We start from the raw sequence: 26,738 nt of genomic DNA, 5'->3' as shown, positions 1-26,738 counted from the left end.
CGCGGCAGCCCCCCCTTCAGGCAGGGTGCAAGGGCAGCGTGGTCCGTGGTGGCTGAAGGGGGCTGTGGCCACTGGGCCAAGAAACAGATCGATGAGGACCCTGGCAGGAAGGAGTATCTAGTCCTCATGAAGTAAAAATGGGCAAGCCGTGTGGAGCAGGAGCAGAGAACGGTGTCCCTCGGATCGGCCCCTCGTCTGGCCCACGTGGCCCCATCCTGCTGCTCGCTTTATCCCCAGCAGGGGGGCAGCCCCCCACCCCCAGGCGCAAAGCCAGTGGGGCCGAAACAGATGGCGGGCCGGGCGCTGCTTTGAAGCCCCGGGCCGGGCCGGTGCACCTTTTCTCAGCCTGGTTACCATGTTGGAGGCTCATGCGAGCGTCTCCAACACACCTCCGACATGATTTGGGGCGGGGGGGGCGGTCATAGTTCAGATTTGGAAGCCCATGTGCTTTAAGCAGCGACCAGTCGGGGTTCCTGCCGTTCTCCGCACCTGCACCCCTTCTCCAGAATAAACGTGTGGATGCGACTAGCGTGTCCTGCCTGGGCTGTGCGCCTGAACACGCATGTGCAGGGATGATAAGGACAATGCATGCCTGCACATGCGTGCGCGCGGACGATGCGGCACTGGGGCGACGCAGACGCCACAGACCGTGCCGTGTGCTGCTGCCGCCGGGGCCTATTCTGAACGGTGGGGATCAGCACCGGTGTCGCCGCGCCAGCGTCGAGCCTCTTGCAGCCCAAGGGCCGAATTCCCTCTCGGAGACCCTCCTGGGGCCTGCTTCCCCAAAGCGAGGGGGCTGAAGGCGAGAGGGCAGGGGCCCAAATTGCCCCAAGGGGCAGCCCCTCATGGCCCCAAGCTCTCAGTGCCACCCGGGGGCGACTCAGCCTCTCGCAGCGGGAAAAGCAGGGGGGTTCCAGAGCATCCGGGGGACGGGGGGGCCTGCGGGAGGTTCTCCCACCGGGGAGAGGCCTCGGCTCCCCACACTGGGACGGTGAGGCTTGCACGCAGCAGTCGAGCCGGCCAGACGAGCCCGCTGGCCGTCGCAGCCCTTTGCCCAGGAAGTGAGGGCGTGGGCTGCCGGGGGGCCGGTGTGAGCGGGGAAGGGAGCGAAGTGGGGACACGCGGCGCCCCGAGGGTCTGCGGGCTTCTGACGGGTGGCGATCCCGTCGCGGAAGCCCGGTGCGAAAGAGCGCATGGCTCCAGCGTGTGGGGGGCTGAGCCGTGCCAGGGGCACTCTGCCCGGCCCCGGTGGGAGGCAGGCGGGCGCCCCAGGAGCTGAGCCCGCTTCCCGACGCCCCCACAGTCCTGATGAAGAAGATGGACCACCCCCACATCGTGAAGCTCATCGGCATCACGGAGGAGGAGCCCACCTGGATAGTCATGGAGCTCTATCCCTACGGAGAGGTGAGGGGCGGGAGGGCACCGCGCCAGGGGGCTGCGGGCGGCGGGCGGCAGGGGACGAGCCAGTGTGGCGGCGTGGTTGAGGGACTGGGACTCAGGCGATCTGGGTTCAAGTCCCTGCTCGGCCATGGAGCCCACTGGGTGACTCTGGGCCAGTCACGGACTCTCAGCCCAGCCTACCTTGCAGGGCGGTTGTTGTGGGGATAAGATGGAGGAGGAGCATGATGCAAGCTGCCTTGCGCCCTTTGTAGGAAAAAGGCAGGGATAAATTGGAACACAAGTCAAATAGAATAAATAAAGGTGCTCCCTCCAGCCCGCACTCCTGCAGGGCAAGGCTTGGGAAGGGGAGGCGCCCCGCTTAACCCGCCTGTCTGCCCGCAGCTGGGCCACTACCTGGAGCAGAACAAGGCCTCGCTCAAGGTGCAGACGCTTGTCCTGTACACCCTGCAGATCGGCAAGGCCATGGCCTACCTGGAGGCCATCAGCTGCGTGCACAGGTACGGAGGGGGCGAATAGTCCCCGTCCAGCGTAAGGATTCGGCCAGAGTCTGGGGCAGAGGTGCCCTTCCTTCTGCTCCTCTGGAATCGGGGGGGAATGGGTGCCAGGTGGGGGGAACACCTTCATGCCAGCTCCAATCTTTTACCCCCCCCATCCCCCCAAACTACGAACTGGGCATCTTCCTGTGCTCAGGAGGTGTCAGAGTTTCCACAGTGCTGGTGTCCAGAGGTGGTGGGGGGGGGGAATACTTAGAAGCCCCCCAGGGTCATTTCAGGCCAAGCCTGCCGAGCTGCCAGTACTGATGGTGTCTGGGGGGGCAGGGGGTGCCCTGAAAGGGCCCGTTCAGCTCCAGGGAGAGAAGCTTCCACGTCACGCTGGACGGGGTGGGAGGCTGGTCTGCACAGGGCCTCTGGGGAGCTTGGGTGGGGGGTGCCAGCCGCTCCCCCGCATCGCTCCCCCCCACACCCCCCATGCGGCTGGCAGGCAGGCAGGAAGGAGGGTCCTGGCAAGCCAGCGCTCACATGTTGGGGGAGACGCACCCCTCTTCTTCCGTCCCAGACTCTGTGCTCCTGGTAAAGCAGGCCTGCCTGGAGGAGTCACATCCTGGCACGGTCCTGGGCAAGGAGCCTCCCTTCTTGCACACGCGCATGGAAACTTTGCCGAGGCTTCGCCTTGCTTCCCACACGCGCTTTTACGAGGGGCCCACCTGCAGCGCCTGCCACGCCTCCCCCCCACGTCCTCCGTCGTTCCCGGCGCTTGGGGCGCTGCGAGCCACCACCTGGCCGGTGGCTCGGGCTCAGGCCCTGGCTCCGTGTGTGCTCTCGACCCCCACGAGCCCTCCTTGCCCGCCGGGAGCCGCGTCCCCCCAGGAGGGAGGGAGGGACCGAGCGAGCGAGCGAGCGAGCAAGTGAGCAGCCCCCTCGTCCTCCGTCCCCAGGGACATCGCGGTCCGGAACGTGCTGGTCGCCTCCCCCGAGTGCATCAAGCTTGGGGACTTCGGCCTCTCCAGGTACATCGAGGACGACGAATATTACAAAGGTGAGAACGGTCGCCAGGGCAGGTGCAGAGGGCCTGCAGCCCCTCAGAGGAGCTTAGAAACAACCCTGCGTTGCGGCGCATCGCACCGGATAAACTGCAGGCGCAGAAGCAAAGCCCGGCCGCTCGCCGCTCTGCTTGCCTCTGCGCACACGCCAGGGCGACTCGCGTGCCGTGCCAGTGGGCCGGGGTTGGGTCGCCCCCGATGGCCTGCCTCGCGCTCGGGGCGTCCTGCAGTCACCTGGGCTGTTCCGCCCTTGGTCAGCGGCTGCTGCATGATATCCCAACGTTCGCGGGTAACTCTCACCGGAACAGTTACGTGTCACTAACTCTTGGTCATCTCACCCAAGATTAACGTACAGTGTCTCACTTTGAACATTATGTACTAAGATTATTATCATTATCATTATTATTATTAGAACATTTCTATGCTGCCCCTTGCCGAAGCCTCAGGGCGGCTTACAACACAATAAAATTCAATACAATACAAAAATAGCAATATAAAATTAAAGTTAATAATATAAAATACATAAAAAATATAAACGCTATAAAAGAAGTTATAAAAGAAAAGTTATAAAAGAAAAGAAAAGAAGTCGCCCTGGCCAGATAAATAAGTAAATATTGTTAACAATTAAAATGACGTTTAAATAGAATGGTCTTCACCTGGCCCCGAAAAACAAATAACGATGGCACCAGGCGGACCTCTCTGGGGAGCATATTCCATAGATTGGGCGCCACCACAGAGAAAGCCCTCTTCCGAGTACCTACCCTCCTAATTTCTTTCATGGAGGGTTCCTGGAGAAGGGCCTCTCCCGCCGATCTCAAGGGGCAGTCGGGTATATATGGATGTAAGCGCTCCTTCAGGTAGCCCGGACCCAAGCCATTTAGGGCTTTCTAGGTCATCACCAACACCTTGAATTGGGCCCGGACTTCAATGGGGAGCCATTGAAGCTGACGGAGGACTGGAGTCATGTGAGCATAACGCCCCATCCCCGTCAGCAACCTGGCAGCTCTATTTTGAACCAATTGAAGTATCTGGACCGTCTTCAAGGGTAGCCCCACGTAAAGCACATTACAGAAGTCCAGGCGGGAAGTCACCAGCGCGTGTGTCACCGTCGCCAGGCAGTCGTACTCCAGGTAGGGGCGCAGCTGATTAATTAGCCAAAGCTGAAGGAAAGCGCTCCTCGCCACCGCTGTCACCTGAGCTTCCAATGAAAGCTCCGGCATGAGGAGCACTCCCAAGCTGCGGACCTTGTCCCTAGGAGGGAGTGCAACCCCGTTCAGGACAAGATTCAATTCACCTTCTCCGAAGCCCAAATCGCCAACCAACAGGACCCCCGTCTTGTCTGGACTGAGCTTCAGTTTATTGGCCCTCATCCAGCCCATTACCTCGGCCAGGCACTGGTTCAGCACAGCCACTGCCTCACCTGGATTAGTGGAGAACGAGAGGTAAAGCTGGGTATCATCAGCGTACTGATGATTCCACAACCCACACCTCCTGATGACCTCTCCCAGCGATTTCATGTAGACGTTAAACAGCAAAGGGGACGAAATGGATCCCTGCGGTACTCCATGGCATAGCTGCCATGGCGCAGAGCCACAGTCCCCCAGCACCACCTTCTGGAATCGGACGTCAAGGTAGGAGCGGAACCACTGCAAAGCAGTGCCTCCGACCCCCAATCCCGCTAGCCTATCCAGAAGGATACCATGGTCGATGGTATCGAAAGCCGCCGAGAGGTCCAGAAGAACCAACAGGGACGCACTCCCCCTGTCCTTCTCCCTGCACAGGTCATCGTACAGGGCGACCAAGGCAGATTCAGTGCCATACCGGGGTCTGAAGCCAGACTGAAATGGGTCCAGATAAACAGTTTCATCCAAGAGTGCTTGGGGTTGTCCCACCACCACCCGCTCCAACACCTTGCCCAAAAACTGGATGTTGGCCATCATGTACCAAGCCCCAATCAGTCTGACTGAGGAGCTGAATATTGCGGGGGCGGGGGTACATAGAACAAGCCTGGATGCATTTTTCATCACCGTTAATTATGTGTGCTCATTAACCCACCACCTGCCCACATTATGAGCAGCTTATGTCCTGGGTATATTCAGGCACCACCAGTCTGAAGAAGCTTCATGGAATCCTAGAACAGTAGAGCTGGAAGGGGCCATGAAGGCCATCCAGTCCACCCCCTGCTGTTGCAGGACACCAAGTCACGCCATCCCGCCCAGATGGCAGTCCAGTTTCTTTTTTGAACGTCTCCAGTGTGGCACATTCCTGAGGACCCGGCTTGGAAAGGAAGACCCCCGCAGTGCAGATCACGGGTGGGAAGGCACCCGTGGCCAGAACTACTGCTGGGCACCTTGCAGCCCTGCAGAAGTTTGACTTAGAACTCCCATCAGCCCCAGCCAACAGCCTGCGGCCAAGGGTGATGGGGGGGGTCATAAAATGTGTAGGGCCGTAGACCCTCTTTGAGGGTAAAAGACCCTCTGTGAGGCTGCTTTCGTGTTCTCTAATTTGGGGGGCTTGTGGCCATATTTGGAATTACTGTTTATTTTTGTTGACCACACAGGGAGGGGGGAGGAGAGAGAGAGACTCAGACTTGCATTATTTCACTGTTTTGCTGTTGCATTGCATTTCTATTCAGGGATTCCTACTTCAGGAGACTGGGATAGAAGGAAAATTCCGCACTGCCAAAACACACTAGAATCCTTGGGGGGCGTCCCCCCCAGCTGAGGGGTGGGGGCACCGCGGTCCTCCCTGAGGAGGCGAAGGGAGAACGGGCTCTGCCCACTTGCACAGGGGCGGAACGGGGTGCGGGTCTTCCTGGGCACTTCCGCCGCACGCCCGGGGATGCCGGCCCACGGGAGCGCACCGGGGCAGCGGGTCCGAGGGAGCTGGCGCCAGAAACGCCCGCCTGCAGGAGCGTGCCTGTCGGGAGCAGGCCGGAGCGCGAGCGGGGTGGCCGGGTGTCCGGGGCGAGGACCGGCGCCTCCCCGCCCAGCAGGCACCCTGCCTTCGCCTCGCACCCGCGGCTCCCCTGCTCTGGCTGAGCTCAGCCGCAAGCGGCCAGAGAAGGGCAAGCGGATTTCCCTTGCGGGCCGCCGCAGCCTGCATTTTTGGAGCCCCCCGCCCCAGCAGTGGGTCAGAGGGACACAAGCAGCTTCCTGGGCTTGCACCCTTGGCTCTGGGGGGCGCCACAGCCCCCGCACTCCAGCGAGATTCGGCGGTTGAAGGGCGCAGGGAGTCTGGGCAGCTTTTGCAGCCGGCCGGCGCTGGGAATGACTCACAGCCTCCTCTCCTCTCCTCTCCTCTCCTCTCCTCCCCACCGCGCAGCCTCCGTGACGCGCCTGCCCATCAAGTGGATGGCGCCGGAGTCCATCAACTTCCGCCGCTTCACCTCGGCCAGCGACGTGTGGATGTTCGGTGAGCGCGACGGGTTGGGCGGGCCGGGCTCTCGGTCAGCCGCCATCTGGGCCCCCGGGGAGCCCCGCGTGCTGCCCACGGCCCTGGCACGGGACGCCGTAAGGCACTGCACTTCCGCACCTTTCACTTCCCTGAGAACTCTTCTAAAATGAGTGCTGGCAGCGTGGTGGAGTGGTCACAGCGCTGGGCTGGGGACAGGCTTTAATCGGGCCGTGGGATTTCTTAGTCCTGATCATTAACCTTGTTGCGGGGGCGGGGTGCTGTCTGTTCACACAAGTACAGTAAACCGTTTAATCATTATGTACAACATTGCATTTTTGAAGTCTGATCTTTGTCAGACGCCCAGGGAGCTCTGGGATAGAAATGTGATAGATGACGGCGAAATAAGAAGGGGTCTCATCCCTGTGTAGCTCCCCGGGTGACCTTGACCAGACCTTGACCTCCACCTGGCCTACCTCGCAGGGTTGCTGTGAGAATAACATGGAGTGGAGGAGGAGGAGGGTTGCAGGGGCCGCTTGGGCTGGCAGTGGAGGCCGATGCCCGGGGGAGCAGTGCCAGGAGCCCAGGGCATAGTCCAGCCCCGTGGGGTGGGCGGGTGGGAGGCAGCCCGGCGGCCGCCGTGCCCCGGACGCCCGCCACTCGCGCCCCTTCCCCTTCCCCTTCCGCTGCCCCGCAGCCGTCTGCATGTGGGAGATCCTGAGCTTCGGCAAGCAGCCCTTCTTCTGGCTGGAGAACAAGGACGTGATCGCCGTGCTGGAGAAGGGCGACCGCCTGCCCAAGCCGGACGCCTGCCCGCCCATCCTGTACGCCCTCATGACGCGCTGCTGGGACTACGACCCCAGCGACAGGCCCAAGTTCAAGGAGCTGGTCTGCAGCCTCAGGTGAGCCCTGCCGGGCCCTCCGGCCCCTGTGCCGGCGGGACCGGCGGCGAGCCCTTCCGGTTGGGCCCGGTACTCGGGGGCGTCTTGCCGTGAGCGGAGGGGCTGGTCGGGCAGGCCCCCGAGCCCTGGGCCCGGGGCTCAAAGCTGGATTCAGCCAGGCTCCGGAAGGCAGCTGGGATTCCAGCAGGCAGCGCCCAAGCGTTTTCAAGCCTGCCTTCCCAGGCTTAAGGACTAGAAACTTGTGAATGTTTTCAGAGTGAAGCTGGACAATGCAAGAAAGTTGAATTCTATGCCCAGCCTGTTGCCTGGACGGTGCAGGGGTGCGAGGTCTGTAGGAGGATTCTGCGCCCATGGGGAGGGGGTTGAATGCCAGTTTGGTTCCCTCCGGGGAACTGGCCCCTTTTGAGCAGCGGTTGGACTACAGTTCCCACCAGCCCCAGCCAGTGTGGCTCCTGGTCAGGGATGGTGGGACCTGTGGTCCTTGATTGGTCTACTAGCTTCCTGTGCTGAGTAGCCGCGACCATGTGGTAGGTCTCTAAAATAATATTTTATGCAGTAGGAATGGTTTGCAGCCTTGTAGCGGAATCCATCGTGCATTATATGCGCTTTGTTGCGCTCTGTCTTGGTCGGGCTTCTGCCTCAGAAAGCGGCCCAGAAGCAGCACTCGAGGCGGTAGCAAAACAAACAGGAAGAACCAGGGTAGTCAGGGCCTATCCCCTCTGGACTGCAGGGCCTGGACCGGGCCCCAAAAAACGCCCCGCGGAGGTCCCCGTCAGCAGCAGCCGGGGCTCTGTGCACGGCCGGTCTTTGCCCTTCCCTTCACTCCTCCCTCCTCCCCCTTTGGGCTGCAGCGACATTTACCAGATGGAGAAAGAGATCGCCCGGGAGCAAGAGAGGAACAGCCGCCACCGGCCCCCCAAGATCATGGAGCCCCCCTCTTACCAAGAGCCCCCTCCAAAGGTGGGTAGAACTTGCCCCACAAACCCCTGGTGGGGCCCGGGACACCCTGCCAGGAAATGCCGTGTCGTCCCACGGGTATTCCCAGGTCAGCCATCTCCAGCCCAGGGATGCTGGGAGTTGTAGTCCAGCATTTGGAGGGCCCCAGGCTGGGCCCTGTGGACAAGGAGGAGACGAGGCCACTGGTCAGCAGGCGCTGGGCCTCAGGAACCGCAAAAGGAACTTTTGCGAAGCTTAAAAATGCAGGCCCTGCCTCCTGCGGGACTTCCTGAGCCGTCACCACAGGCTTCCTGGAAAGCAAATCTATTTATTAATTAGATTTTTATCCACTGTATTAGCCGCAGGGCTGTGCAGCGTTCATGTCGCCCTAGAATCGATCCGGTCTCCTTTTTGGTGTGATGCCAAAGGAGAGCAGAAGGGAGCTGCCCCTTCCGAAACGCGCCCTTGCCTTGGCCTGGTGGGCTGCAAGGAATCCTGGCCCACGCACTCCGGGAACTGACCCGGCTTCCGTTTCCGACTCGTCAACAGCACCCTTTGCAACCCCAATTTCCTGCATCTCCTGCTCTCCAAACTAAAAGCTCATGTTTTGGCAGAATAGCTCAAATGGGAAGGCGTGGGATGCCAGTGGCCGGGGAACGTGGGCTGGGGGTGCTGGCCCCCCACCTTGCTAGTGGGTGCCCCGTGACCACCGGGTCAGAGCAAGATGCTGCGCTGGATGCAGCTTGGGGCCTGATCCAGCACGGCCCTTCTGGGGTTCTGAGGACTCATGACGGGAAGCCAGCACAGTCCGGCGATGCCGAGTTGCCCGTGATCCCGGGCTTGAAGCGGGACGCTTGTCCGCGCCTCGTTTTGTCCCGCACACCGGTGGTTTCCCAGTTCAAGACGGAGAATATTCCTGCTCACACTGAAAGCGCTGGGGGACCTTTTCTCCAGTGCAGTTGTGTAGCTACGCAATGCGGGAGTTGCGTGTGCGTCTGCACACAGACCCATGTTCAGATGGATGGAGATGCTATTTTGCGATCTGCATAAAACGGCGATGGTGGGGAGACCCCGAAAGAGTCGAAGGCGGGGTCCTGGCACGTAACCCCTGCCCTGGCCCTCTGCCCACTCAGGCCTCCCTCGCCCTCTTTTCAGCCCAGCCGACCGAAGTACAAGCCGCCCGCTCAGACCAACCTGCTGGCACCCAAACTGCAGTTCCAGGTACGTTCCGAGGGCCGCTGTGGCAGCTAGGCCGCACTTTCAGGCGCCCGTGGTTGGGGGTTGCCGCTCCACTGGAGCTGGTCCCAGTGCCTCGTGCTTCTCCGTGTTTCTGCAACCGGTTAACCGCTTCCGCAGGCTTCCCACACGGGACGTGCATCGTCCATCGTCTGCTCGCAGTTCCTCGGTCACAGCTGTTGGCCGCTGCTTCATGCAGACTTCCAGGGCTTCTCCCAGGCTTTGCACCCATTCCCAGGCTGTTATTTGTCCTTTTTAAAAGTAAGGATGGTGTGGTTTTATTCAGAAATCGCACCAGGAGAAACTTGCATAAATTTGCAATTCTGTAGCACTAGAATTGTGGTTATAGAAACGGAGAAACAGAGTGAGTCGGAAGGGGTCTCCCGGGCCATCTAGTCTGATCCTGGGCTCCAGCGACGGAGCGTGCAAAGTGGCAGGGAAAGAAAATCCCTGGGGAAAAGCGTGGGTGCAGCGGCTGAGCTCAATTTTGCAAGGAATCCAGAATCTCGGGAAACCGGAGGGGTAAATGTCTCATGGAGAGAAGCCCTGTGTGAACTCCTCCGTCCGTGCTCTTCCTTGCTTCGAAACTGCAGGATCTTCGTGCTTTGTCCGTCCCAGTGCCTGTCCAGCCAGCCCCGCCCTTTCCCAGGATATCCTATCCCATCAACCTCGCCTGCACATGCCCCATCCACATTAGCCTGTTGTGTGTTGGCGTTTCCTCCCCACTCACACACCACGTCTGCAATGAGTGTTTCCACGTATGTGCATGCACCTGATGTTCAGCACGCCTTCGGCAGCGTCCTTGTGGGGATCCGCAGGCAGACGGCGCCTCCTGGCCAACCTCTGGTGCCCCTTTCCCAGCTCTCCTCTGACCTGAGCTTCAGTTCCATGCTTATTGTCCCAGAAGGCACTTTTTATCTTGGGAGTCAGACTGGCAAGCTGAAGACAGTTTTGTCGGGCCTGGGTACCAAAAAACCCATTCATAATGGCCTTGTGACAATGGGAAATCTCTCTCCATCACCAGCATCCCTGAATCATACTTCCTGGACAGGTGAAGTCTGGTGCCAGAGTTGCGAGTCATTTTTCTGTCTGAACGTGCGCCTTCTGCTGGTGCCAAAACATGGCTTCCTGCAGCAGCCACGGAGGCCTCACCAAGCCGTCGGCACAAGCCAGGCTTCCCCACGTGCATTCTTGTGTAAAGACCTTGCACATTTGAACGTTTTTTGAGCATGCAAACTCTTGCAGCAGCTTCCCTGGCTGGCTCCCAGCACCACCAGTGCAGCCAGCCCTGTGCGTTACTGGAGCTGCCTCCCCGGCATCCTGCATTAGACCAGGGTGGAGACGGCACCCGGATCATCCTGCCCTCTCCTGCCTTTGGCCAAGAAACGAAAAAACTGTTCTCAAAACCTGGACTTCGGAGCAGCATTGAAATAATGTACTGCTGTGGCTTTTTTCACACAGAAGTGTGGTTTGTACAACTACAGTATGCACATTTGCTTCGTTTTGCACAAACAGACGGCCCATCTATAAAACGCGTAGCAGTAAATTGCTTCCACGCTGCCCCCGGTCCTTGGCGCTCCCAGTTCAGCGGTGGAAATGTCGCTGCCGGGGAAACGGTGCTTTGTCGGCGGGAGCTCTGGCGCCCGGCTTGTGTCGCCTCGCTGTGCTCCTGACTCGACCGCACATGAAGGCGCCTGACGTCCGGCCGCTTCCCTTCCAGCGGCCGCCCCTTGAGTGCCCGCAGCTGGGTCGCTGCCCGGCCAGCTGAGCTGGGACCCTTGCCAGGACCCTCTCCACTCTCCCAGTTGGACTGTTCGGGGGGCCCCTTGTTGGTCCCTGAACACCAGGCGGGGGCGCCGTCCACTCCAGAGGCCCACAGTCGACAGCTGGGGGACCCCAAATTTCTGACCCCGGCCCAGTGAGAAACCCAGACCCCTCTGGCTTCGCACCAGGCCTGACGCTTCCAGAGGCGCTCGGGGTGGACAGTCCCTTCTGGAGCGGTAACACGGCCCTTCCGGGGCTAGGCTGGGACTGCAGGCAGCCACGTTCCCGGCGGGGCCCACGAGAGGCTGCCCCCCGCGCCCCGTCGCCCGCCCTTTGCCGAGAGGGAGGACCGTGCGCCCGCTCCCACGCAGGGTCCGCTGCCCATTGAAAGAAAGGGGCCTGGGGACCCCGTGCCGGGCGAGGGAGGTGGGGGCTGGCTGCGCAGGCTCTCCCGTCTCGTCTCGTCTCGTCTCCGCACAAGCGTCCCTGTCCCCCCGCTCCCCGGAGCGTGTGTGCTGCCCGGTCCGCCTGCCGCCTGCCCACCCCGGTTTGTGCCCGCCGCCTTCTGCTTCGCCCCCAGGTGCCCGAGGGTCTGTGTGCCAGCTCGCCCACGCTCACCAGCCCCATCGAGTACCCGTCTCCCGCCAGCTCCCTGCACACCCCGCCGCTCAACAGGCACAACGTCTTCAAGCGCCACAGCATGAGGGTAAGACGCGGCGGGTGGGGGGCTTGGCCCCCCCAGGGCTGGACCCAGGCGCAGGCCCCCGGGGGAGGCCGGGGGAGGGGCAGGAGAGCAAGCGGGGGCAGGCCACTTCCCTCGCCCCCCAGGGGCGGGGGCACCCCCGGCAGCGCTCCGCTGCCTCCCCCGCGCTTAGTGGTTCGGGGTCCCCGGCCCTGCACGCTTCCGCAGAGCAGGGGTGGGGGAGGCCGGGGGCACTTCGGGCGGCTCAATTCATGCAGTTCTGCCCCCAGGCGGGGCAGGTGTGTGCGGACAGGCTCTGTGTTCAATCTGCTGCTTCTGCCAGTGCCCCCCCCCCCCGCAAGCTGCTTGCGTGGCCGAGCGCCACGGTCCGTTGCCGCTGGGCCCCCTGCCCTGCCCTGCCCTGCCCTGCCCTGCCCTGCCCTGCCCTGCCCTGCCCGCCTCGCCTCGCCGGCAGCCCTGTTTGTTGCGCCAGGTGCTTGCAGGCTCTGTGCGTGGCCGGGCGCGGCGAGCCCGAGCCTTCATCCCCGGTGGGGGGGGGGGGCACAGATGGCCACCTTTATTTATTTATTAAAATATTTATATGCCACCCCATTCGCCGAAGCCTCGGGGAGGCTTACAACATAATAAAAATTACTATAATAACAATATAAAATATAAAATAACAATATAAAATAAATAACAATATAAAAGAAGTTGCCCCGGCCAGGTAAATAAGCAAATACTGTTAACAATTAAAATGACGCTTAAATAAAAAGGTCTTTGCCTGGCGCCGAAAAACAAATAACGACGGCGCCAGGTGGACCTCTCTGGGGAGCGCATTCCATAGATGGGGCGCCACCACAGAGAAAGCCCTCCTCCGAGTAGCCACCCTCCTAATTTCTTTCACGGAGGGCTCCCGGAGAAGGGCCTCTCCCGCCGATCTCAGGGGGCGGGCGGGCATATACGGATGTAGGCGCTCCTTCAGGTAACCCTAACCTTATGCCTGGACAAGCGCTGTTGCGTGAGCCAGTTCAGCCCCCTTCTGCCGGGCCTCCTTGCCCAGGGATGTGGCCACCTTCCCAGCGCTCGCAGGAGCCCTGGAAAAGGCTCCAGGGAGAGGCGAGGACCCCCAGCCCTGGAATGGGGTGGGGGGGGTTCACCCCCAGCAGGAAGCAATGCCGCAGGGAAAGCCAGTTGAGCACCGAGAAGTGGAGGAGCCCCCGTCGCGCCCGGTGCATTTCCGGTCACATTGCCGGGGCCGGGCGCTCCCCGCTCGATCGCCTGCAGGCTGGCCGAGCGGCTCGCTCCCTTGCGAAGGGGCCCCGGATCCCTCTGCTTAGCCCTGGGGGAATTCCTTCGACAAACCCATTCGAGGAATGCCAGGAATTAGTGAGAAAATGCAGCCTCTTGCGAGGTGCCTGCTCCTCCTGCCAGCGAGAAGCGCAAGCGCGGAATCCGCCGGCGCAGGACGGACTCTCCACCGATTGGGATCCGTGGCGTGTGTCCACGGCAGGCCACCCCGGCCTGCCTCCACCCTCGTTCGTCCGTGGCCCCGTCACTTCCTCCGTGGGGGACGCCCCACGCCCGCCCTCCCACGCCCCTCTTCCTGGGAATGTCTTGTCGAGACTTCCCGGATGCCCTCCAGATGGGCTGGACTGCAACACCCATCCTCCCCTGCCAGCAGTGACCTGTGGGACCATAAGTGGGGGTGCCTGGAAAGTTCTAGAGCTCAACTGAGGGGCCCGAGTGGAAAGCATATACAAATGCGTACATGCATATAAATCGAGTGATGCGGCACCAGCCCTATTTAAAAATAGCTCTGAGCAGTTGACAAGAAAACTAAATGTGTTAATGATACATATTAAAATGCCACCGAAAAGCAGAATAATTGCGGAAGCATCTGTATAAGACATGAATGGAAAGATTAAGTCAAATTAAAACCAATGCAGGACCATAATTAAGTGAATGGGACTGCACTCTCCTGCGGGGTAGACCTCGGGAAGGGACGTTTGCCTCTCGCAATCTCTGGTGGGGAGGGGATTCCACCATGAAGGAGGCCCTGCTCCAGGCTGCCGCCAGACATTACTCTGCGCCTCGTGGCCAACCAGCAGGGCCCCCGCAGCGATCTGGACGCTTGCCCCGTCTGTCCTGGCAAAGCGGCCCGGCAGGGGGCCTGTCCCAGGCTCCTCGGCTTGATCAGCTGGCAGCAGGCCAGGCTGTCTCCTCGCTCGCTGGCCAGTGGAGCGGCCTCTGTGCAGCTCCATGCACGCCTGGCCAGCTGCTCCATCCGGCACCCGCTGCGGCGTCTGAGCCATTTAAGAGGGGCAGTCAGCTCTCCGTGGGGGCACAGGGGGCACTGCACAGGGTCAGCTCAGTGCCCCCAGGAGGCCGGGCACGTCGCCCGCCCCAGCGCCTCCCGCGCCCCCAGCGAGGCAGCTCCGCTCGCAGGCTAATCCGCGCAAAGCGCGAGCGCCCCGGGGCCGGGTTGGGGGGCCCGCCCCAGGCCTTCCGCTCAGCGCCTGCCTTCCCCGCCAGGAGGAGGACTTCCTTCGGCCCAGCAGCCGCGAGGAGGCCCAGCGGCTGTGGGAGACGGAGCGCGCCAAGATGCAGCAGCTGCTGGAGAAGCAGCAGAAGCAGATGGCGGAGGACTACCAGTGGCTGCGGCAGGAGGAGAGGGCGCTGGTGAGTGCCGGGCGCAGGCGCCCCGTGGCCCCCGCGGCCCCGTCCCGCAGGCGGAGGCGGGGGCCGCCCTTTGGGGAGGGTTGCGGGGCAAGCGGAGGCCCCGCGGGGAGAGGGCCCGGAGGCCCGCGGTCCCGGGAAGCGAGGCTGCGTGGCGCGCACCCTCACCGGCTCGCGCCCTCCGACCGTCGGCAGCCCCCTTCAGTGTGGAGCCTGGGTGCCGAGCGGCGGAGCCCCCGTCCTCGGCCCCCGACCCCGTGATTCGCAGCCTTCTCCCCGCGGGGGCCTTCGCCAAAGCCACCCCGGGGAAATCTGGAAGCGGACAGGCGCAAACACGGGTGTCGGCGGACTCGAGAGTCTGCCCCGCGCTCACTCCGGGCCTGGTTATCGTGCCTGCTGACGGCTGCCCCTCTTCTCCACCACAGGACCCCATGGCCGCTGTGAACAGCAATTACTCCTCCCCAGTAAGTCTCCCCAGATGCCCCCCCCCCGCCCCCAGCATCACGGCCCTGTGCTGCTCGCTTTCTGACTTTCAGCCTTCCTGTCTCCTTGGCAACTCCGGAAAGCGAGAACAATCTTCGCAGTAGATAGCCAAGCAGACCGAAGGGGGACTGGCCAGGTGGCTCCCGCGGCTTGCCCGTGTCTCTCCGGAGTAGCCACAAGGTGTGGCTGCATCCGGGGCACTGTCCCACCGCCCCTGAAGTTCATTTCCTGCCGCCTGCTGTGAGCACCTTGGGGAAAAAATCCAGGGGCCTTTGGCCACACCTGTGCCATTTTTGCACTACCAGGTGCACGAGGCAGAGGACGTAGATTTGAGAAACAGCTTGGGGGGGGGGCCCCCCCCCCCCCCCCCCCACACACACACAGCTGCTTTCGCAGTGGGAAGAGCTGAGGCGACCCAGCTGGGCTTCCGATGCGTCCATGTTTGTTTCCGTCTTCGGCCCAAGTGGAGCTCCGTCCTCCTTCATACCACAGAGGGCTTCCGACCCTGATTGACCGATCATGGTGTGTGTCACGCGCCAAGAGAGGTGACCCACTCCTGGAAAAAATGGTGCGGCAGGTGGCCGTGTTACCTGTGTCTGGGAATTGTCCCAAAAACTCACTCGGAGATGCACCTTTGCATCAGGAGACGCGTACCGTGGCCGCCATCCCGTCTCACCCCAGCCCTGAAGCTCCTCTTGGCTCGATCTGGAGGCTCCCTCCAGGCTTCGCGAGGGCTGCTGTGGCAGCTGGGAAAGCGTGTCCTTTCCGCGGGTTCCCCCTCGGCTGGCCTTGCTGACCCCTGCCTTACCGTGTCCCTAGATGATGTCACTCCGTTTGTAATACATCCGAGCGCGAGCCAGACAAGCTTGCTTTCCAAATTAGGGAATGGCGAGCTTTGCAGTATCGCTGCCTCGCCTTGCAACCCCTGGGATGCAAACCCCCTGATCCCAGCACTTGCATGACCGGGAAGCACTTCCGGGGCACTCGGTATCTACCCCTCTTGCACCCAGCCTGGCAGCGGGCGGGCACTGTCCTTGGGTGCCAGAGCAGAAGGACGCGGCACTTCATTGTTCAGCGACGTGGCAAAGGCCATCCACTGCTCTGCCCGGCGCTTGCCACCTCGTCAGGATTCAGGAATCGAGGACATCGTGACGCTTCTTGTTTGTCCTTCCGGCCCCAGAGAACCTGGCTCTGTTCCTTCCCATTCGTTTCAGCACCTTTGATGAACTGCTGACGGGGCAGACGGCCAGAGCCTAAATTCCAGCGGAGGCCCCCAGGCCCTCGCTTTCCACAAGCCTTCCTCGCCAATCCCACTGGCATCGTCGGGACCGCGTGGTTCCCACAGCCACGCCACCCCCCACGCCCGTCTCTTGGCTGCCCTCTTTCCTTCGCACCCCCGAGGATGGGTGCTAGTGCGATTCTGCTGTTCTCCTCGGCTGCTCCTTGTGCTGGCACCCTGCCCTGTCGCTTGGCTTTCTTTGCCCCTTTTCTCAGGCTTCAAGCCCCCATGATTTCTGTGGCCCCCACGTTCTGGGAAAGGAGGCCGCTGTGTTTGCGAACGCACTGCCTCTCGTATAAAGGACACATGCCAGCTGCGTCCTCCGCCTCTTCTCTTCTGCGCAAGTCCGGCTAGCTCCTCTCGCATTGAGGTGGCGATTCTGTGCAGAGTTACTAGGGAGTCAGGCCCAAGAATTATGCTGGGTCTTACTTCTGCGTAAATGTGCACAGGATTAGGCCAGAGGTGTGCAAAGTACAAGGTTCATTGCGTTTCCCTTTTTCTTTTCAGAAACTCCCTGAGAAGGAGTCTGGTTACAGTAAGTATTTCCCCCGGATCATCTGTGCGCAGGGCACACGCTCCGGTCACCCTTCCCGTCTGTCACAACTGCACGTATTTTGCACGTGAGAACTTGGCGTTTCCTTCCGTGCCGTGAAGGCCGAGTGGTGCCCGAGTTCTTGCAAGGTGCAACATTAAAGACACAGGCTGACACCTGTTGGCTGGTTGAATCTACCCAGCTGTTTTTAAAGAACATTTCCACCCATTTTACTGCACTGTTGCTGGAGTGGTAACGATGTCCCTTTTCCTTTTACTGACGGCTTAGCTGAGTTTACAGGACCACCCAAGAAGCCCCCCCGACTTGGGCCTCAGGTATGTAGCTGCTGCTCCCCTGTTGCCCCCGAACCTGTCCTCGGGATGGGTACACGCTTCGTGCCGGTTCACGCTAGCAGTGGGCCAGGAAGCGTTGGAGCACCGTTGCGCAACCGGCCCCGCAGTGCTCAGAGGGCTGACCCGGTGGCCCTGTCGCTCTGTGATCCTGCGATCCCAACATTCGTAACAGCCCTGCGGGACCAGACCCAAGGCCATCCAGTCCAGCACTCCGTGCACACGGTGGCAAACCCTGAGATCCGAGTCGGAGGCCCTCCTCCAGGAGCCCTCCTTGAAAGAGACCGGGAGGGTGTCTGTCCGGAGGAGGGCCTTCTCTGTGGTGGCACCCCAACTGTGGATCACGCTCCCCAGAGAGGTTCGCCTGGCACCAACGCTTTTCTCCTTTCAGCGCCAGGCAAAAACCTTTCTATTCTCCCAATATTTTAATTGTTAAATGGTTTTAATTTGTGGTTTACCACAAATTAAATACTGGATACCGGATGCTGTGATATTTTTGCCCTTTGATTTTTATTCTATTTTATCAATGTGATAGTAAACCATCCCGAGGCATCTGTGATGGGATGGTATAAAAACATTTGAAATCAAGCAAGCAAGCAAGCCAGCCAGCCAGCCAGCCAGCCAGCCAGCCAGCCATGAGCTACCCACAGGATCCCTGCGGCAGGATGGGTGCAAGGCCTCCTCTGCCCAGCCCCTCAGCAACTGGGGTGTGCAGAAGGGCCACCTCTGGTGAAGGAGGAGCCTGGGGCCAGCAAGGCTGGGAGCCGAAGCGAGCGGGGGAGGTGAACTGCCTTCACATTGGGGGTCCTGCACCCATCTGTGCCTGCCTTTGCGGAGCTCGGGCCCCCTCTTCCTTCTCTTAAAAAAGCACCTGGGGTGGGCCCCCCCCTTTGGCGGGCTGGCCCAGGCGTCTTCCACTCCCCGGTGCAGCGGCATCTCGGGGGCTCCGCGAGGAAGACCCCAGGCCGCCTGGCAGAGAAGGTGGTGCCTTTGCACTGGCCTCCATCCAGCTGCACGCCAGCCGTGTCCAGGTCAGCTGGTGCTCAAGGAGACGGCCGGCCGCCTGCCTGTCAGGGGCAGAGCCCTGGGGCCGTTGCGTGGTGGGTGTGAGGCAGCCAAGTTTGCTGAAAGTTTGGCTCTTTAAAGAAAAGAAGGGAAGAAAAATTGCTTTAGTCACTGCTGCAGACACAGAACAGATTTCGGTAACAACCCACCCACTCAAACCAACCAGGGACTTGTCCCGCCTGTCAGGAGCAGAGCCCTGGGGCCGTTGCGTGGTGGGTGTGACGCAGCCAAGTTTGCTGAAAGTTTGGCTCTTTAAAAAAAAGAAAGAAAGGAAGAAAAATTGCTTTAGTCACTGCTGCAGACACAGAACAGATTTCGGTAACAACCCACCCACTCAAAACAGCCAGGGACTTGTCCTGCTCACACGCCGGATGGGCAGCACTTGTGGCCCAGGATGGGGGAAATTTGCCAGGCTGGCATTTTAATGAGGATCTGCCTAATGTTGCACTTTGGAACCAGTATGTGAACCGAAACTCAGTTATTTTTCGACGTTGGCACTTCCCCAAAGCATGTGAGCGAGGTTCCCAAACATCGCAGGCCGGTAATAGAGGAAATGCCAGTCAGCAGTGGGATGTGCCGGCAGTCGGTGTTCCTGAGGCGCCTTGCAAAGTGGGCGTCTGATGCGAAAATGCAGCCCTTGCGGGACATTTGCGCAAAACCGTTCATGAGTGTTTGTACGAACGCTGGGAAGAGAGTCTTAAAAACCAGTCTTAAGAATGGGGGAGTCCTCAGCACTTGAGAGGGATGGAAATTAAGACGGAGAGAAGGAAGGCGACACTCCCCGCCCCATCGGCGGTTCCTCTCAGGAAAGGTCCAGTCCAGGGGCCTTCCTGTGGCACGGGAGGGAGCTGGCCACGGCACGTCGCGCTCGCAGGCTGTGAGGCTGGCATGTAAGCTGCACATGCATCCAGGCGACAGGCTGGTGAGCCAGGAGGCAGAGGATCTGTTCCCACCCGCAAGTGAGCTTTGTGGCCAAGAAGGAATTTGAACCTGCAGGTCCCGAGACCAGTGTGACGGGCTCACTTTAGCTGGGGTACTCCATCTCTGCCTGGAGTGTACCGCTTCAGACCCCAGAGGGGGACCCAGGATGAAGTCCTGCTTTTTGGCCAAGCAAGGGGCCTGTCCAGTGAAGGCTGGACAGGAACCCTTCTCCCTGAGGCGCTAGCTTTCTCAGTGCAGGGCATTTCCTTGCAGGAAGCAGCATGCCATCGTGTGCGGCCCGTGCTGGGGCTGCTAGCTCTGATCGTGCACGGAGGGGCACGTGCCGGCAGGAATGAGGCTGAACCTGGGCCACTGAGCAAAAGAAGGGTGGGCTCGGCCTTGGGGCTCCAAGGGGACCCCAGAAGGCCTGCAGGTGTCAGAGCGAGCTTGCTCAGGAGCCGTGCCGTGCTGCGGATCAGCTGCTAAATACAGAAAGCGGGGGAGCAGGACGGGGTTGCCCTGCGGAGCCCCTCGAGGCCCAGAGTGCCGGGGGGGGCTGCAGCGGCGGCCCTCCGCCCACGGCGTGTCCCCTTCCAGATGTCGCTTCAGCCCACCCCCACGGCCAACCTGGACCGGACGGACGACGCGGTGTACAGCAACGTCATGGACCTGGTGAAGGCGGTCCTGCAGCTCAAGAACGAAGTCAGCAACCACCCGCCCGAGCGGTACATCCTGGCCGTCAAGGTACCGCGGCATGGCTCGCCTCCGAAGGGGCACCGCGGTGCCAGCAGGTCTCCCGGGGGGGGGGGGGGGGCCGGGGGGGGGGGGGGGGGGGGGGGGCGGGTCGAGCCGCCTGCCTGGCCCGGGCCAGTCTCAGCGTGAGGACGCGAGCACGTCCTCCGCAAAAGCCCCCAACGTGAGAGGTGCCCGGCGGGGTCCGACGCAGCCCCCTCTCGTAGCACTCTGATCCCATTGGGGTCGGCTGGCTGCCCACGGAATGCCCCCCCCCCGCTGGATGCTCCTGCCCGTGCCCCCCAGCAGCCGGTCCCGGGGGCAGGCCGGAGTCGTCGGGACCAGGGGCCACTGCTTGCCAGCGCTTGTGGAGCCGCCCGAGTGGGGGGTGGCCACACACCTTGTGGGGGGTAGTGTCGCTTAGGGTGGACGGCTGGTCCAGGCGAGTGCTGGGCTGGGTGGGGGCTCCGGCAGGGGCGGCTGGCACCTGACCTGGGGCCCCGTCTCCTCGCAGGACGTGGGTCTCTCCCTCCGGAAGCTCATTGGGAGTGTGGACGACGTCCTTCCGGCTCTTCCGGGATCCTCGCGCACCGAGGTGAGTCTCGCTCAGCGGCGGGACCCCCTGAGCCCACAGAGACATCGCCGGAGGGCCTGGCCGTTCCGCGCTGCTGGAGTGGCTCCGTGGCACGACCCACCGGGAAGGCCGAGGTGGCGCATTCCTCTCAGCCCCCCCCCTTTTGGGTGCCTGTGGATGCTGATCCGTGCAGAGGGCTCCCGGCGGGGGTGCCCCAGCATGGGGGCAGACGCCCAGCCCCATCCTCGCCCTCCGCTCAGGATGGGGTGTCTGGCCCCGGCCGGGGCAGGTCTAGCCCGCTGTCCGGGGCACAGGCCACGGCCCAGAATCACACCTGCCCGCTCGCGGCACGCGTGGCCCCAGCAGCGCCTCCACCAGCGGGCTGCCCGCCCTGGAGAAGGCCAGCGTGCGTGCGGCTAAACCCTTGCCAGCCCCACACCCTTCCCCATGGGGGGGAGGAGGCGGGCTGGCAAAGCACACGCGTCTGGCCCTTGGCGGAGCTGCCCCAGGAAGCGTTGTCTCCACTCGTGGGTTGGGGAGCGCGAAAAAGTTCCTTCCCGGAAGACGCCCAGCGGAGCGGCCAGAGGGAGCCAGGTCTCTTGCTGGCCAGTCGGGCAACCTCTCCCGGGCAGGAGTGGCCCACCTGGGGAGGCAGCGGGGCTGGGAGAGGCCTCGGGAGGGGAGGGGAGAGGAGCCTTCGCTTGAGCCCGTTCCCGGGTGAGCTGCGTGAACTTCTAATCCCAGAGAACGATGGCAAGTCTCTCCCTGCAGCAGAGCCATCCGCCTCGGCTGGAGAGGACCTGCCCCACGCTTTCCCCACGCTAACCCGCTCCCCGTCCGTGTGTCCCTTTGGCAGATCGAGGGGACGCAGAGGCTCCTGAACAAGGACCTGGCCGAGCTGATCAACAAGATGCGCCTGGCGCAGCAGAACGTGGCCACGTCGCTGAGCGAGGAGTGCAAGCGGCAGATGCTGGCGGCCTCGCACTCGCTGGCCGTGGACGCCAAGAACCTGCTGGACGCCGTCGACCAGGCCAAGGTGCGCGCCAAGCTGGCGAGGGTCTCCTTCGAGTGACGCCGGCCCGCGCCCCGCGTCCTGCCCACCCCGCCACCCAACGCCCCCGTCTTCGCATCTGTCGTGTGTGTCTTCTGAGAACAACGGAGGCGGCTGCGGAACGAGGCCGGGCCTGGGCAGGGAAGCCCGACGACGGGCGGCCTCGACCGAGCGGGGCTCCCGAACCTGCACCGGGCGCCCGTCGGAGGAAACGGCTGCCGGCCTGCGAGATGCTTCCTCGGAGGGCACCTCCCGAGGCCGGTGGGAAGTCGGAGGGGTTCGGAGGCGAGGGGGCTCGTAGACCCCCCCACCCCCGTTCTCAGGATAAGGCAGAGGATGGTGGGTCCGAGAGCCCCTCGCGCTCCAAGGGCCCGAGCGCCCGGTTCCGGGAGAAGATGCTCGCCAGGTCGCTCTGCGTCACCTTGACGGAAGAAATTCCCAGGGGAATACGGGTTCTTCAGAAGAGACTGTTTGCGTCTTTGTACATTGTATAGAAGCATTTATTTAACGCCACGTCCGAACCGTGTGTGTTGCACCCGCACCCCAAATCCTTTCTTCTCTGCTGCCCAACTTCCTCTGAATTTGGGACGAGCCTTGAACTGCCCCGGAAGCGCAGGAAGCGCATCCAAAGGGAGTCGCTCCCGCTGCGGGGGGGCCGCTCTGGCCCACGGTCGCGGGAGGAGAGACTCGGGGGAGCTGCTTCACCCCCAGATCTGTCACGGGCTCCCCCGTGCCGTCATGCCTCTGCCAGCTTGGGGGGCTTTATTTACATTTCAGGTAGACATGCCTGGGGCGAGGGGAGGGCGCCCCATCCCCCCAGGCAAACACACAGGCAGAATTAGAAATTAACTGTACACTGTGGTTTTCTTGGTTGGGTTTGAAATTAGCTGTGCCTCACAGCCTCAGAACTCAGGTTCGCTACTGAAAGAAACAAACATTTTGCTGAAAACCAACAACCAGGTTTTGAAGGATGGAAAGCCATTCACCTCTATGTGAATCCCTCTATACTGAATGTGGGTTCCACCCTCCCCCAAAATCTCATTTTTTTGTGCCTGAAAAATGAATGCGATGGCCGCGTCGCATTCCCCATGGTAAGGGGAAACAATAGAATACATGTCATATTATATATTTCTGTGCTTAAAAGGGCCGCATCGGAAATACTCCTGTTTGAAATGTGTTTTTTGACTGGAAAATTGTACTGTCACTTTTATGGCTTTGGCCACTCATAACGATGCTGATATTTTGCCTGAGATAAATGGGGTTCAAAGTTCTTGCGTGCCATGTCCTGCGTTTTTGCCCCGAGTGGAAGAGCTGGCCCGCTGGAGGGTCTTTTCCTCGCTTCACCTGAACCGGATCCAGCAGAGCGACGGGGCTCTTGCAAGGGCCCAGGATGGCCCACAGGTGGATCTGGGCCGCAGGGGCACGGGGTAACGAGCCCACCCACCCGAGCCCCTCAGAAGCCGTTCCCGCGACAAGGTTCACTTAGGGGGGCACAGCCTCCTCCTCCCCAAGGGCCTGGGTCAACTTCGGAATTGCCGCATTTCCGTGGTGGGAGGGGCTGAAAGCAGGGGGCGTGCCCTAGAATATAGGTAGCTACCAGGTGGCTGGAAGCCCAGGCGGGAAGCGGCAGGTGAGCGGGGTCTCCCCACCTCTGATGTGGCGGGGGGGTCCCTGCTTTCGGAAAGCCATTGGAGGGAGGGGCTGGAGAGGCTGCCCTGCGCCCCTCGCGACCCCTCCCCGAGCCCGTCGGGCCGGCATCCTCTCCGCAGCTCCCTCCGCCCCAGCCCATGTTCCCCCGCCACTGGCGCCCGGCCCCTTTTCCAGCCAGGCAAGGGGGGCCAACCGTGCGCTTCGGCCCGCGCCCGCAGCCCCCCTCGCTTCATGGGGGGGCGCCCAGGCGGGAGCGGCGCCTCGCCCGCCCCGCGCCCCCCCGCCCGGGACGCCTTTCGCGGCCTTGGGGTGCGCGGGGGCGGCCTGCCCCCTGCGCGACAAGCCCCGGGGCGCTTCGGCCGGTCCTCGGGAAAGGCGCCGCGCCGCGCCCACGCAGGAGGATCGCGCGCAGCCGAGCCTCCGCCAGCGCGCGCCGCTGCCGGCATCCAGGCGGGGCGCGGCGCGGCGTGGCGGGGGGGCCCTGCCGGGTCGGGCGCTGCGCAGCGAGCCCCGCGGGGGGGGGGGGGGGGCGGGGGGGCAAAGGGCCGCGGGAAGCCCCCCGCCGGGGAGAACGGCGCTCCCCCCGGCGGGGCGCGGCCGCGGGTGGGGGGGCGTGGGAGAGCCGAGGCGCTTTCTCAAGGGGGGCGGCTCCTCCCGCCCCCCCCAACACTCCCGGCGAGGAGAACGGCGCCTCTTCCTGCCCCCCCGTCTCCATGGGGCGAGTTCGGGGGGAGCAGCACCCCCATTCCGTTCCGTCGCCCCGAAGCCAGCAGGGGCCGGCAGCCCCGCCCATGTGGGGCTCCCCGGGGGTTTATGCCCTCCAAGAAACCAGGCAGCCCTCCGAGTGGGGTGGGGTGACTTGGGGTCCTGCACCAGCGGCGGGATGGGCTAGATGGCCTTCACGGCCCCTTCCCACTCTGCCATCCCTCGAGCCTGTGATTCTGTAAGTCAGTGCGATTTGGTCAGTGCAAGTAAGGCCATTGAGATAATCCGGGTTGCTTCTGCACAGACACATTCCAGCCAGTGACAGGACCAAGGCGCAAGGCAGGGTTCAGAGGCCCCACGCTTTATTTTTCGGGGGGGGGGCGCTATTTGCACATCTGAGAACAAGAGAAGCCATGGGGGCGGCGGGGGGGTGCAGGAAGGCAACCGAAGGATCTCTGAGTTTCCATAGAGCCCTGACAGGTTCCCCCCGCCCATGGTGTGGCCCAGCGCCCCACTCCTCGGGCCCCAGAACAGCGGGACAAGTCGAGTGCACACACAGCAGGGGAAAGCCAGAGGAGCCTCAGGGAAGCCCTGCCGGATCAGGCCGCGCGCACGAAAGTGCCACAACAGAACCGGTCTCGGGACGTCTGGGGTGTTCTGGCGGAAAGGACCCCCGGATGGGCTGGGTGCACGTGCCGCGGGTGGCAACGCACGGCTGCTCTCCCAGTGTCCCTCGGCTGGGCTGGGGGGCGCCCCAGTTGGCACAGCCGGGGGCGCCAGCTTGGGGAAGGCTGTGCTGTGTCCCCTGAGGGTGTTCCGGAGTTGCAGCGAGCGCAGGTCGCAGTTGCGTTGTGGCCGCTTCCTTCCTCCTGCGTACCTCGCCCTTGTGTGGAAAAAAGACAAGGGATTTCTCTGGGTGTGTGCGGGCCGTGGGGCCCGGACGGTCCCAGATCGCTTGCCCCCATGGGAGCTGCCAGCCAGCAGAACACGAGAGCAGCCGGCCCCCGAACCTTTTCTCAGAGCCCGCGTGTTGCACGCAGGTGAATTCTGACGGCACCTTTCCCGCCACTTGTCCAAAGGCTCTGGGGGCACCGAGGGGCCTCGAAGGCTGGCCCCTCTTTATGGCACCCTTAAACGCGCTCCTTCGGCTCAGAATAGACGTGCCCTGCGCTTTCGGATCCGGCATGAGGCACCCAGAAACTGGCGCACATCCATGACGGTTACGCGAAGCTCTGAAAGCTGAGCCCCTCGTTGCAGGTGAAGACTCCAACGGCTGCATCTCACGGATGCTGAAGAGCAGAGTGCCTCTGAGTATACAGAGTATCCCCTGCACCCCATCACGAGAACAGGGCTCCCGGCTCCCGAGTAGAAGGCACAGGCCTCGGGCAGCCTCGGGCTGCAGCAGCTGCATGCGAGAATTCCTGGCGCAAAGCGGGGGCTGGGGCGGGGGGGGTAGCCTGCATGCGCTCACAAGGGCCCGTGCCTTAGCAGGAAGCTCAGGGGTGCGCCCGTTGTGTCGCACTCCCACATTTGCATGTCACAGATCTACACCTAGAGAAACCCACCTGTGCTTCAGGTAGGTGCCACCTGAAGGGGGCTCGAGAAACCCCTGCTGAGCGCGCCTCGCTCTGGGTTCAACAAACCCTCGGCGGGGCCGCTTGCAAGGGGAGAGCCGTCATGCTCACGAGGCACAAAGGGGGCTCGGCGGCCCCCACTCCGCCCCCGAGAATTGCGCTGGCCGCGGTTCCCCTCTCCTCAAGCAGAATGTTTCTCCCGATCCGAAACATCACGAGCATCCGGGGAGTTTCCCAAATGTCCGAGCTGCATCGCCTTCTGCACGCACACAGGTTTGCTTTGGTTGCAGGAGATGGGGTAAGTTTTGGCACGTGGAAATCTCCGCCGCGTTTCATGCACCTTGCTTCCACGTGGGTTGCAGGAAAAAGCTCACAGGGAACTGAGAAGGCCAGATCACAGGGGCCACTGGGGATGCTGCCTTGGCCTTCTGTGGAAAGAGCCCACTCCCAGCTGGCTTCCGATGGGGCACTTTGCCCCTTCCCCCGAGAGAGGCGTCTGCCCCGAGGCCAGTGCATCGTGAGGAGGAAGGCCCATGTCCCGTCGAGTCCATCCCATGCACGTTCTGTCCAAGAATTTGCACCAGTCCAGGCATAGCGAAGGTCTGTTTCGAGTTCACGAGGGGATGGGTTGAATTTCTGGGAGAATTTCTCTATGGGCTGGATCCGGCCTCCTCAGAGAACAGAGCCCCCCGGCAAAGCAAGCCCTCTGAGCCTTTCTCGCAACCCCCTCCTGCCCGACACGGCTGCCCGTCGGGACGGCGGCTCCGGTGTCCCATCACACTCCAGCAACCCACGGGGAGGGGGCAGCCCGTCTCACTGGGGCAGGCCTCGGGTGGCAGGGAGGAGGTGCCGCTGCCGTCTGCGCAGCATCTCCGACTTGCAGGCCTTTCCTCTCCCACCAGGCACGCTCCTGGCGCCCTCGCCGTTTGCAGAGCCTCGCTCATCACACACCGTCCGCTCGGTGTGGCCGCCACCAGCTTCCCAGAACCTTCTCGGCCCTCCAGAGCCAGGGCCACTCTGCAAAAGGTCCTCAGGCCACCCGGCCCCGCTGACTGCCGCAGCCCGCCTCTAGCCTGGGCCGATCTGAATACCAGCAGAGTTCCTTGTTTATAAAAACTCCTTCAGCTGACCGCAGAAGGACCCGAGAGCAAGGTGACTTGGGCAGCAGAAGCTCCTGATCTCGGACTGTCCTGCTTCCGAATCCCAACCCTTTGAGGGGAGCTGTTCAGTCGGTGAGCGAGTGTTTGTATGGCAATTTTGTCAGGGTCCTGGGCTGGTGCCGATGTCCT

At 62.2% G+C, this 26,738-nt stretch overlaps 1 protein-coding gene across 3 annotated transcripts in view; it reads left to right on the top strand.

The window, feature by feature from the left end:
* Positions 1 to 22,790, top strand: part of PTK2B (protein tyrosine kinase 2 beta) — a 41,231-nt gene extending 18,441 nt beyond the window's left edge. The window contains exons 16-30 of one of the 3 annotated variants that reach the window (XM_044450353.1): positions 1,304 to 1,404; positions 1,783 to 1,898; positions 2,837 to 2,937; positions 6,266 to 6,355; positions 7,032 to 7,236; positions 8,088 to 8,196; positions 9,328 to 9,393; positions 11,753 to 11,878; positions 14,390 to 14,536; positions 14,959 to 14,997; positions 16,803 to 16,830; positions 17,116 to 17,162; positions 19,761 to 19,907; positions 20,410 to 20,490; positions 21,326 to 22,790. In XM_044450353.1, the coding sequence (XP_044306288.1) occupies positions 1,304 to 1,404; positions 1,783 to 1,898; positions 2,837 to 2,937; positions 6,266 to 6,355; positions 7,032 to 7,236; positions 8,088 to 8,196; positions 9,328 to 9,393; positions 11,753 to 11,878; positions 14,390 to 14,536; positions 14,959 to 14,997; positions 16,803 to 16,830; positions 17,116 to 17,162; positions 19,761 to 19,907; positions 20,410 to 20,490; positions 21,326 to 21,541 (1,619 nt within the window). In that variant the 3' untranslated portion in view covers positions 21,542 to 22,790. Of the gene's footprint in view, positions 1 to 1,303; positions 1,405 to 1,782; positions 1,899 to 2,836; positions 2,938 to 6,265; positions 6,356 to 7,031; positions 7,237 to 8,087; positions 8,197 to 9,327; positions 9,394 to 11,752; positions 11,879 to 14,389; positions 14,537 to 14,958; positions 14,998 to 16,802; positions 16,831 to 17,106; positions 17,163 to 19,760; positions 19,908 to 20,409; positions 20,491 to 21,325 lie in introns of all 3 variants that reach the window. The other 2 variants (XM_044450356.1, XM_044450355.1) reach the window with 2 other exon arrangements.
* The last annotated feature ends 3,948 nt before the right edge of the window (positions 22,791 to 26,738 follow it).

This window comes from Varanus komodoensis, unplaced genomic scaffold, assembly GCF_004798865.1.
Source record: "Varanus komodoensis strain SLA01 unplaced genomic scaffold, ASM479886v1 scaffold64, whole genome shotgun sequence".
In the NCBI taxonomy this organism is placed as follows: Eukaryota; Metazoa; Chordata; class Lepidosauria; order Squamata; family Varanidae; genus Varanus; species Varanus komodoensis.
This window is presented reverse-complemented; position numbering and strand designations above follow the sequence as displayed.